Below are 12009 nucleotides of genomic sequence, written 5' to 3'. Positions count from 1 at the left end.
CCCGACCCGACCCGCGCTCCCGACCCCCCACCCCCCCGGACCCAACCTGACCTCCCTCCCCCGACACGAACCGACCCGCGCTCCCCCCCTTCCCCCCCCCCCCCCCCCCCCGCCGCAACCCAACCCGTGCTCCCGACCGGCACCGCCACCGCCACCGCCCCGCCGGAGCCGACCCGACCCGCGTTCCCAACCCCCGACCCGACCCAACGGCACCTACCTGTAAATCTGGTGCTGGAGATGGGCCCTGCCCGAAGTCTTGGGCCCGGCCCGTTCAGCCTCCCTCTCCCTTCTCCTTCTTCTCCTTTCCACCCCCACCCCCTTCTCCTTTCCCCCCCCCACCCCCTTCTCCTTTCCCCCCCCACCCTCTTCTCCTTTCCCCCCCCACCCCCTTCTCCTTTCCCCCCCCACCCTCTTCTCCTTTCCCCCCCCATCCCCTTCTCCTTTCCCCCCCATCCCCTTCTCCTTTCCCCCCCCACCCCCTTCTCCTTTCCCCCCCCCACCCCTTTCTCCTTTCCCCCCGCCCCCTTTCTCCTTTCCCCCCGCCCCCTTCTCCTTTCCCCCACCCCCTTCTCCTTTTCCTTTCCCCCACCCCCTTCTCCTTCTCCACCCCCACCCCCTTCTCCTTCTCCACCCCCACCCCCTTCTCCTTCTCCACCCCCACCCCCTTCTCCTTCTCCACCCCCACCACCTTCTCCTTCTCCACCCCCACCCCCTTCTCCTTCTCCACCCCCACCCCCTTCTCCTTTCCCCCCCACCCCCTTCTCCTTTCCCCCAACCCCCTTCTCCTTCCTCCAACCCCCTTCTCCTTTCCCCCCCCACCCCACCCCCTTCTCCTTTCCCCCCCACCCCCTTCTCCTTTCCCCCCCCACCCCACCCCCTTCTCCTTTCCCCCCCACCCTCTTCTCCTTTCCCCCCCACCCCCTTCTCCTTCCTCCAACCCTTCTCCTTCCTCCAACCCTTCTCCTTTCCCCCCGACCCCACCCCCTTCTCCTTTCCCCCCCCACCCCCACCCCTTCTCCTTTCCCCCCACCCCCACCCCCTTCTCCTTTCCCCCCTACCCCCTTCTCCTTTCCCCCCCACCCCTTTCTCCTTCCCCCAACCCCCTTCTCCTTCCCCTTCCCCCAACCCCCTTCTCCTTTCCCCCCCACCCCCTTCTCCTTTCCCCTTTCCCCCCCTCCCCTCCCCCTCCCTTTCCTTCCCCCCTCCCTTTCCCCTTCCCCCCATTTCCCCCTTCCCCTCTCCCATTTCCCCCCCACCCCTTCCCCTCCTTTCCCTCCCTCTCCCTTTCCCCTTCCCCTCTCCCCCCTCCCTTTCCCCTTCCCCTCTCCCCCCTCCCTTTCCCCTTCCCCTCTCCCCCCTCCCTTTCCCCTTCCCCTCTCCCCCCTCCCTTTCCCCTTCCCCTCTCCCCCCTCCCTTTCCCCTTCCCCTCTCCCCCCTCCCTTCATCTCTCCCCCCCCCCTTCATCTCTCCCCCCCCTTTCCCCTTCATCTCTCCCCCCCCTTTCCCCTTCATCTCTCCCCCCCCTCCCTTTCCCCTTCCCCTCTCCCCCCCTCCCTTTCCCCTTCCCCTCTTCCCCTTCCCCCCCTCCCTTTCCCCTTCCCCTCTCCCCCCTCCCTTTCCCCTTCCCCCCTCCCTTTCCCCTTCCCCTCTCCCCCCTCCCTTTCCCCTTCCCCTCTCCCCCCTCCCTTTCCCCTTCCCCTCTCCCCCCTCCCTTTCCCCTTCCCCTCTCCCCCCTCCCTTTCCCCTTCCCCTCTCCCCCCCTCCCTTTCCCCTTCCCCTCTCCCCCCATTTTCCCCTTCCCCTTCCCCTCTCCCCCCATTTTCCCCTTCCCCTCTCCCCCTTCTCCTTCCCCCTCCCCCTTCTCTCCCCCCCCCATCCCTCCCACTTTCCTCGCTACCCTCTGGCTCGCTCTCTCCCCTTCCCTGCCCCCCCTCTCTCCCTCTACACCCCTCCTCCTCCTCCTCCTCCCCTCGCTGTCAGAAACACAGGCACTGACAGACAGAGAATGAGAGACACACACAGACAGACAGACAGAGAGATAGAGACACTGACAGAGACACACTGGGTGGTGGGGGGGGGGGGGGGGGTGCAATCCCAGCACACTGTTGGAGGGCTCCTGGTGCTGCAGTCGGTAAGTAGAAAATGTTTTATTTATTGATTTTTTTTAAAATTATTTCTTATTAATTTTTTTGATTGATTTATTGATGTTTTTATCATTTATTATTGATGATGGCTCTTTATTTGTAAAACTGAAGTGTTTAATGTTTGTAAACTTCCCTTTAAACACCCTCCCCCACCATTCCCTACGCCTGATTTGTAACCTACGCCTGATTTTCTAAAGTGTAGACAAGGTTTTTTCAAGCGTACAAAAATCTTCACTTACTCCATTCTAAGTTAGTTTGGAGTAAGTTTTCACTGCTGAAACTTTGAAAACAGGCGTAAGTGGCCGGACATGCCCCCTTTTGAAAAAAAAATTCTGTTCCAAAGTGAAACTGTTCTAACTGACTAGAACTGGAGCAAACTAAATGGCGAGAATTTGAATTTCTAAGATACTCCGTTCTACACCAGTTGCTCCAAAAAATCAGGAGCAACTGAGGCCGAAACTTGGTCCCGACCTGGACGCCCATTTTTCGCGCCACAAAGTGCGCCTAAAAAAACCCTCCGTATTCTCCACCTACTTGCAGGTCCTCTGGCCCTCGGCGCAGCACAGCAGGAGCTGTAGGGGGGCGGAGCCAGGTCCCTGCGCTGAAAACAGTGCCGGGACCTCTGCACATGCGTGCTACAGTGGGCGCGCAAGTGCAATAGCTCCAGGCGCCCGAAACTGTGTGGGAGGGGCCCGAAGCACGCAGCCCCTAGCCCTGGCCGAATGGCCTCACTGGGGCTGCGTGAATAAGGCTCCTCTCCCGACTCCCGCTCCCGCTTCCCCCCCTCGGACCGGACCCGTCTGCCACTGCCGCTCCTGCTTCCCCCCGCCACCCCTCCCCCGGACCGGGCCCGACTCGACCCGTCTGCCGCTGCCGTTCCTGCTTCCCCCCCTCCCCCGGACCGGACCCGACTCGACCTGACTGCCGCTGCCGCTCCCCCCCCCGACTCGACCCAACTCTACTCCCGCCCCCGGACTGGATCCGACCTGACCCCCCCCCCTCCCCGACCTCCCCCCCCCCTCCCCGACCTGCCCCCCTCCTCCCGACCTGCCCCCCTCCTCCCCCTCCACGACCTCTCCCCCTCCCCGACCTGACCTCCCTCTCCCTCTCTCCCCCGCACCCCCCCCCGTCAACCCGAACCGAACCTCCCTCCCCGACCCGACCCAACGCCACCTACCTGTAAATCTGGTGCTGGGGACGGGCCGTTCAACCTTCGGTCCCGACGGCAAACCGCTTCCTGAAAGGCCTGCCTGAAGAACTTTCCCACAGGTAGGAACATGGTTTATTTAATCTTTTCTTTGCTTATAAATTTTTATTCAGGTTGGATTTATTTGTATATTTGTATAAGTATAACTAAGGATTTATTGTAGAATTTAATGACTTACCTTCCCCCCCCCTCGATCCCCACGCCTAATTTGTAACCTGCGCCTGATTTTTTAATGTGTAGACAAGGTTTTTTCAAGCGTACAAAAATCTTCACTTACTCCATTCTAAGTTAGTTTGGAGTAAGTTTTCACTCACGAAACTTTGAAATCAGGCGTAAGTGGCCGGACACGCCCCCTTTTGAAAAAAAAATTCTGTTCCAAAGTGAAACTGTTCTAACTGACTAGAACTGGAGCAAATTAAATGACGAGAATTCCGATTTCTAAGATACTCTGTTCTACACCAGTTGCTCCTAAAAATCAGGAGCAAATCATGTGGAAACTTGGGGTCATAGATTCTAATAACAAGGATTAAGTTTGTGATGAAGATCTGCAGTCGTATTACAGCCTCATTAGTAAGTGGTTAATAAGAGCATTAAGAAAAATATATACATCTATGATATATTAATTTTCTTGCGACTGTCCAGTTCTTGTTGCTCATAATTTTATTACAAGTTGTAACCATGGATAACACCTGTTTTTATTGCGTAATTAAAATTACTTTAATAGGCAAGCTGGTTAAAATTATTACTGTACTTACTGGACACTTTATTTCAGTCCTCACCACTACATATTCAACAACTTGCATTTATATAGCTCCTTTAATGTCAGAAACCATCCCAAGGAGCATAGGCAGACAAAATTTGACACTGAGCCAAAGGAGGAGATATCAGGAGTGACTAAAAACTTGGTCAAAGAAGTAAGTTTTAAAAAGGGTCTTAAAGGAGGAGCGGTGGAGAATTAATTCCAGAACTTAAGGCATAGACGGTTGAAGGCGCAGCCATCACTGGTGGGGCGAGAGTGGGAAGTGGGGGGGGATGCATAAAAGGCCAGAGTTGGAAGAACACAGAGTTCTTGGAGAAATGCAAGGCTGAAGGAGGTTACAGAGTTAGGCTGGGGTAAGGCATTAGAGGGACTGAATCACAAGGATGAGCATTTTAAATTTAAGACGGTTATACATCCCGCCCAATTTTCCTTTCCATTTTACGACCTCGCTAAAGTTTAAAGTTTCTTGCAATGGAAAGAAAATTGGAGGAGGTGGTTGATCCACTATCAGACATTTTGTGCCCCCGCTAAAGTTGAATTCAAGGAGTGAAACATAGATAGATAACTGGGGCAAAAATATATATAGCCTAGACAAAATGAGACTATCTTATGCTTACAGTGGCATATTGTAACTTGCCTATATCATTCGGTTAAGGAAATCTTATATCATTGCTTCTCAGTTGCAAGAACTTGTCTGTCATTGCCCCAACATGATATATTCACAGAATTAATAAAAAAACATAAAATGATAATGATTTAAGAAGCCGTTAGGTTTGCACATATTGTGCCTGGAGTTCTAAAGCATTAATCATTTTGGAGCGGAGATAAACTGGGCAAATCACTCTGGCTTTGCTCGCACTTTTTACATCACCCCAACTAACTCCATGTGTTACTGCCTTGAAACACATTGCTGACTGTATGTTTATCAAGATTGCATGTTTATACATTTATTTTTAATTAAAATGTACAAGATTAGGATTTATACTGTTCAGGTTAAGTTGTATAACCTGTACAAACTTTACTAACTCAACTATTTAACACCATAAATATATTGAACTACGAAATTTCCGTGAAATTATACATCCAAGTACTCTAGCTTGGTAATCACATTTCATCTAGTGGGACAATCAAACGGTGAAAATAGTTACAAAAGCAATAATCTGCAAGAATGCCTGTCATCATCAGCAAGAATTTCAATGGTTTACAAACTGTGGGTGGAAATTTGAACTGTGGTGGGGGACTGGAAACAAGTGCTAACAGATTGACTGCCCGTTATACACCCTGCCCAATTTTACCTTTCCATTGCCATCAATGGAAGGGAAATCGGATGGGGTGTATACAGCATTGGTGTTTCACAACTGTCCGGTTTATGCTCCCGCTGAAGTAACATCCTGGCCCTTATATCTGCAGCCAGAGAAGACCCATCTATTTCTTGTATAGTCAGTTCTTTTCCAAGCCATGCAGACCAGTGGACTGGATGAGGATGACCTGGTGCACATAATCTAGGCTGATACTGGTTGAGGGAGTGCTGTTTTGTTGGAGTTCCATTTTTTCCAGAGGAGACGTTTAATCAAAGCCACCCCTGCCAATTCAAATCAATGTAAAAGATTCCATGGCATTTTTCAAAGGGGGAATTCTCCTGATATCCTGGACAACATTACTCCCTCAACTAATATCAAAGTAGAAAAGTCACCTAATCCGATGGGATGCATCCTAATTTACTAAGGGAAATAAGGGTGGAAATTCAACGGTTCAAGCCACAATCTTCCAATACTCCTTGGATATGAGAGTGGTGCCAGAGGACTGGAGGATTTCAAATGTTAAACCCCTGTTCAAAATCGGGAGGAAGATAAACCTAGCAACTACAAGCTAGTCAGTCTAATGTTGGTGGTGGGGAAGCTTTAAAGATAATAATCCAGGAGAAAATTAATTGGCATTTGGAAAAGTATGGGCTAATAAATGAAATTAAACAGGTTTGTGAAAGGCAAATTGTGTTTGACTAATTTGATAGAGTTCCTCAATAAAGTAACAGAGAGGGTTGATGAGAGTAGTGCGGTTGATGTTGTGTATATGGACTTTAAAAAGAAGTTTGATAAAGTACCATATAATAGACTTGTCAGCAAAATTGAAGTCTATGCAATTAAAGGGGCAGTGGCAGCATGGATACATAATTGGCTAAGGGACAGAAAGAAGGATGCTAGTAAATGTTGGTCCCCTAGAGGATGAGACTGGGGAATTAATAATGGAGAAGAGGGAAATGGCAGAGATGTTGAACAAATATTTCATGGGATGTTTTTAGTGTCTTCTACCAATAGGGGATAATCAAGGGGCTATAGGGAGGGAGGAACTTAATACAATCACTAATGAAGTAGTACTCGGTAAAATAATGGAACTAAAGGTGGACAAGTCCCCTGATGGCTTACATCCTAGGGTCTTGAGAGGTGGCTGTAGACTTAGTGGATGCATTGGTTGTAATCTACCAAAATTCCCTGGATTCTGGGCGGTCCCAGCGGATTGGAAAATCGCAAATGTAACGTCCCTATTTAAAAAAGGAGGCAGACAAAAAGCAGGAAACTATAGACCAATTAGCCCATCTGTCATTGGGAAAATGCTGGAGTCCATTATTAAGAAAGCAGTAGCGGGACATTTGGAAAAGCATAATTCATCAAGCAGAGTCAGCATGGTTTTATGAAAGGGAAATCATGTTTGACAAATATGCTGGAGTTCTTTGAGGATGTAACGAGCTCGGTGGATAAGGGGGGAACCAGTGAATGTGGTGTATTTGGATTTCCAGAAACATAGAAAATAGGTGCAGGAATAGGCCATTCGGCCCTTCGAGCCTGCACCACCATTCAATAAGATCATGGCTGATCATTCCCTCAGTACCCCTTTCCTGCTTTCTCTCCATACCCCTTGATCCCCTTAGCCGTAAGAGCCATATCTAACTCCCTCTTGAATATATCCAATAAATTGGCATCAACAACTCTCTGCGGCAGAGAATTCCACAAGTTAACAACTCTGAGTGAAGAAGTTTCTCCTCATCTCAGTCATAAATGGCCTACCCCTTATCCTAAGACTGTGTCCCCTGGTTCTGGACTTCCCCAACATCGGGACCATTCTTCCTGCATCTAACCTGTCCAGTCCCGTCAGAATCTTATATGTTTCTATGAGATCCCCTCTCATCCTTCTAAACTGCAGTGTATAAAGGCCCAGTTGATCCTGTCTCTCCTCATAGGTCAGTCCAGCCATCCAGGGAATCAGTCTGGTGAACCTTCGCTGCACTCCCTCAATAGCAAAAACGTCCTTCCTCAGATTAGGAGACCAAAATTGAACACAATATTCCAGGTGAGGCCTCACCAAGACCCTGTACAACTGCAATAAGACCTCCCTGCTCCTATACTCAAATCCCGTAGCTATGAAGGCCAACATACCATTTGCCTTCTTCACCGCCTACTGTACCTGCATGCCAACTTTCAATGACTGATGAACCATGACACCCAGGTCTCGTTGCAGCTCCCCTTTTCCTAATCTGCCGCCATTCAGATAATATTCTGCCTTCGTGTTTTTGCCCCCAAAGTGGATAACCTCACATTTATCCACATTATACACTGCATCTGCCATGCATTTGCCCACTCACCTAACCTGTCCCAAGTCACCTGCAGCCTCTTAGCGTTCTCTTCACAGTTCACACCGTCACCCAGTTTAGTGTCATCTGCAAACTTGGAGATATTACACTGAATTCCTTCATCTAAATCATTAATGTATATTGTAAAGAGCTGGGGTCCCAGCACTAAGCCCTGCGGCACCCCACTAGTCACTGCCTGCCATTCTGAAAAGGACCCGTTTATCCCGACTCTCTGCTTCCTGTCTGCCAACCAGTTCTCTATCCACGTCAGTACATTACCCCCAATACCATGTGCTTTGACCTTGCACACCAATCTCTTGTGTGGGACCTTGTCAAAAGCCTTTTGAAAGTCCAAATACACCACATCCACTGGTTCTTCCTTGTCCACTCTACTAGTTACATCCTCAAAAAATTCCAGAAGATTTGTCAACTCTGATTTCCCTATCATAAATCCATGCTGACTTGGACCGATCCTGCCACTGCTTTCCAAATGTGCCGCTATTTCATCTTTAATAACTGATTCCATCATTTTCCCCGCTACTGATGTCAGGCTAACCGGTCTATAATTACCCGTTTTCTCTCTCCCTCCTTTTTAAAAAAGTGGTGTTACACTAGCTATCCTTCAGTCCATAGGAACTGATCCAGAGTCGACAGACTGTTGGAAAATGATCACCAATGCATCCATTATTTCTATGGCCACTTCCTTAAGTACTGTGGGATGCAGACTATCAGGCCCCGGAGATTTATCGGCCTTCAATCCCATCAATTTCCCTAACACAATTTCCCGTCTAATAAGGATATCCTTCAGTTCCTCCTTCTCACTAGACCCTCAGTCCCCTAGTACTTCGATATGGTGCTACGTAAAAGGTTACTGCACAAGATAAAAGCTCACGGGGTTGCGGGTAATATATTAGCATGGATAGAGGATTGGCTAACTAACAGAAAACAGAGAGTCATTTTCCAGTTGGCAAACAGTGAGTAGTGGTGTGCCACAGGGATCGGTGCTGGGTCCTCAACTAATGACAATCTATATTAATGACTTGGATGAAGGGACTGAGTGTAATGTAGCCAAGTTTGCTGATGATACAAAGATGAGTGGGAAAGCAAATTGTGAGGAGGACACAAAATTTACAAAGGGATATAGATAGGCTAAGTGAGTGGGCAAAAATTTGGCAGATGGAGTATAATGTGGCAAAATGTGAGGTTATTAACTTTGGCAGAAAAAAATAGAAAAGCAAATTATAACTGAAATGGAGAAAAATTGCAAAGTGCTGCAGTGCAACGAGATCTGGGGGTCCTTGTGCATGAAACACAAAAAGTTAGTATGCAGGTTACAGCAAGTACTCAGGAAGGCAAATGGAATATTGGACTTTATTGCAAGGGAGATAAGAGTATAAAAGCAGAGAAGTCCTGCTACAAGGGTACTAGTGAGGCCACACCTCGAGTATTGCGTACGGTTTTGGTCTCCGTATTTAAGGAAGGATATACTTGCACTGGAGGCTGTTCAGAGAAGATTCACTACGTTGATTCCGGAGATGAGGGGGTTGATTTATGAAGATAGGTTGATTAGGTTGAGCCTATACTCATTGGAGTTCAGAAGAATGAGAGGTGATCTTATCGAAACATATAAAGTAATGAGAGGGCTCGACAAGGTGGATGCAGAGAGGATATTTCCACTCATAGGGGAATCGAAAACTAGAGGGCATAGTCTCAGAATTAGGGGCCGTCCGTTTAAAACTGAGATGAGGAGGAATTTCTTCTCTCAGAGGATTGTAAATCTGTGGAATTCTCTGCCCCGGAGAGCTGTGGAGGCTGGGTCATTGAATATATTTAAGGTGGAGATAGACAGATTTTTGAGCGATAAGGAAACAAAGGGTTATGGGGAGCGGGCAAGGAAGTGGAGCTAAATCCATGATCAGATCAGCCATGATCTTACTAAATGGCGGAGCAGGCTCGAGGGGCCAGGTGGCCTACTCCTATTTCTTATGTAAGAGACATGGTGATTGGTTGCTTTTCAGACTGGAGGCAAGATGACAGTGGTGTTCCCAGGGGTCGGTATTAGGACCACTACTCTTTTTGATATATATTAATGACTTGGAGTTGGGCACACAGGGCATCATTTCAAAGTTTGCAAATGACATGAAATTCGGAAATGAATGGCAGCCAATTTGCGCACAGCAAGCTCCCACAAACAACAATGTGATAATGACCAGATAATCTGTTTTGTTATGTTGATTGAGGGATAAATATTAGCCTTGTTCTTTTTCAAAATAGTGCCACTGGATCTTTTACATCCACCTGAGAGAGAACCTCGGTTTAACGTCTCATCCGAAAGACGGCACCCCTGACAGTGCAGTACTCCCTCAGTACTGCACTGGAGTGTCAGCTAGATTTTTGTGCTCAAGTCCCTGGAGTGGAACTTGAACCCACAACCTTCTGACTCAGAGGCGATAGTGCTACCCACTGAGCCACAGCGAGCAATGATAGAGTAATTCAAGAGAAACTGTTTCCAGTGGCAGAAGTGTCAGTAACAAGAGGCCACAGATTTAAGGCGACTGGCGAAAGAACCAAATGCAACAGGAGGAAATTTTTTTTTAAAACACAGCAAGTTGTTGTGATCTGGAGTGCACTGCATGAAAGGGTGGAGGAAGCAGATTCAATAGTAACTTTTAAAACAGTATTACATAAATACTGGAAGGGAAAAAAAATTACATGGCTATGGGGAAAGAGCAGAGGACTGGGATTAATTGGATAGTTCTAAGAGCCAGCACAGGCACGATGGATCAAATTGCTTCCTTCTGTGCTGAATCATTCTTCGATTCTACGATAAACAGATAATTAGGTCTTTCATTGCTTTTGTAGTTCCCGGGATCTTGCTGTGTGCAATTTGGCTGCCATATTTGCCTGCACAACAACAGCATCTGCACTTCAAAAGTACTTCCTTGCAATGTCCTGAAGACCTGATAATGTTCTATATAAATACAAGTTCTTTCTTGCTCATGTGTGCACTGTAGACCTGTAGAATTTCACTAAATGTTTCTGTGCTCTGAAAAACTAGCATACTTCTGCCCTTATTACGGTTATCTCCAGTCTCATTCTGTTTTATGGCACCAATTATTCCCACCCAAAAATTATAGCTCTCACTTTAAGGAAATCAATTCATGAGGTTGTCAGGAAAGGGTTGTTCCCATTTACAAATTTATCAAGTTACTATTTTACGAATGAAGCATTTCAATAAGTGTCGAATTCTCACCTATATTGAGAGTTGTTGTTCGGAATTCACCCAGCTCCCTTCCATCGGGTCGACAATTTTCTTTCTAGCATACATACAGATACCATTTAGGAAGACTGTTTAGCATCATAGTTCATGGTACAAATGCAACATCTAGGGTCCATGTAGAGCAAGTGCTCTACTCGGAACTCCTTCGTGGCAAACGAGCCAAAGGTGGGTGGAGGAAACGTTACAGGGACACCCTCAAAGCCTCCCTGAAAAAGTGCAACATCACTACTGACACCTGGGAGACCCTGGCCAAAGACCGCCCTAAGTGCATCCAGGAGGGCGCTGAGCACCTCGAGTCTCATCGCCGAGAGCATGCAGAAATCAAGCACAGGCAGCGGAAAGAGCGTGCGGCAAACCTGTCCCACCCACCCTTTCCATCAACAACCATCTGTCCCACCTGTGACAGGGACTGTGGTTCTCGTATTGGACTGTTCAGCCACCTAAGAACTCATTTTAAGAGTGGAAGCAAGTCTTCCTCGATTCTGAGGGACTGCCTATAATGATTAAGGACCATTCCTAGGGCTAGATTTACACTTCTGTGCATATCGCCCAAAAATGGGCGTTATTTCTGGCGTGGGTGGTAAAAATGGATTTTCAGATCGCCGGCTTCTCGTCCATTCTCCATTTTTGAAATTGGGCGTTACCGCGAGCGATATGAAATGTCGGTAGCGTTAATTCTCACTGACCTTCTGCCGTAGTGTTGCTGTCCTTAGCAACAGCATGGCAACGCTCAATTCCCGCGATTCAGGAGGTCAAGGGTCATCATGGCATGTGCAGAAGAGGAAACAGAGAGAGAGGGAGCGGAGAGGGAGTGAAGGCGTGTGTGGGTGTGGTGTGGCTGCTTTGGGAGGAAGGAGGGAGACTTTAGAGCTTTACAGCAAATAGGGAAACAAAAATTAGCTGTTACCAGCCACATAATTGCCCGAATTTGGCTATAATGGAGGGAGAGGAGGAGGCATCACAGCACACTGTGGAGACTGACGCTGGCGAGAG

General features: G+C 48.3%; 1 protein-coding gene across 1 annotated transcript in view; it reads right to left on the bottom strand.

Moving 5' to 3' along the window:
* The window catches only part of exosc8 (exosome component 8), a 55640-nt gene that overhangs the window by 28684 nt on the left and 14947 nt on the right, over nt 1-12009 (bottom strand). The window contains exon 3 of the mRNA XM_070892369.1: nt 10990-11053. Coding sequence (XP_070748470.1) covers nt 10990-11053 — 64 coding nt within the window. The remainder of the gene's footprint in view (nt 1-10989; nt 11054-12009) is intronic.

Source organism: Pristiophorus japonicus, chromosome 10 (genome assembly GCF_044704955.1).
Source record: "Pristiophorus japonicus isolate sPriJap1 chromosome 10, sPriJap1.hap1, whole genome shotgun sequence".
Taxonomy (NCBI): Eukaryota; Metazoa; Chordata; class Chondrichthyes; family Pristiophoridae; genus Pristiophorus; species Pristiophorus japonicus.
This window is presented reverse-complemented; position numbering and strand designations above follow the sequence as displayed.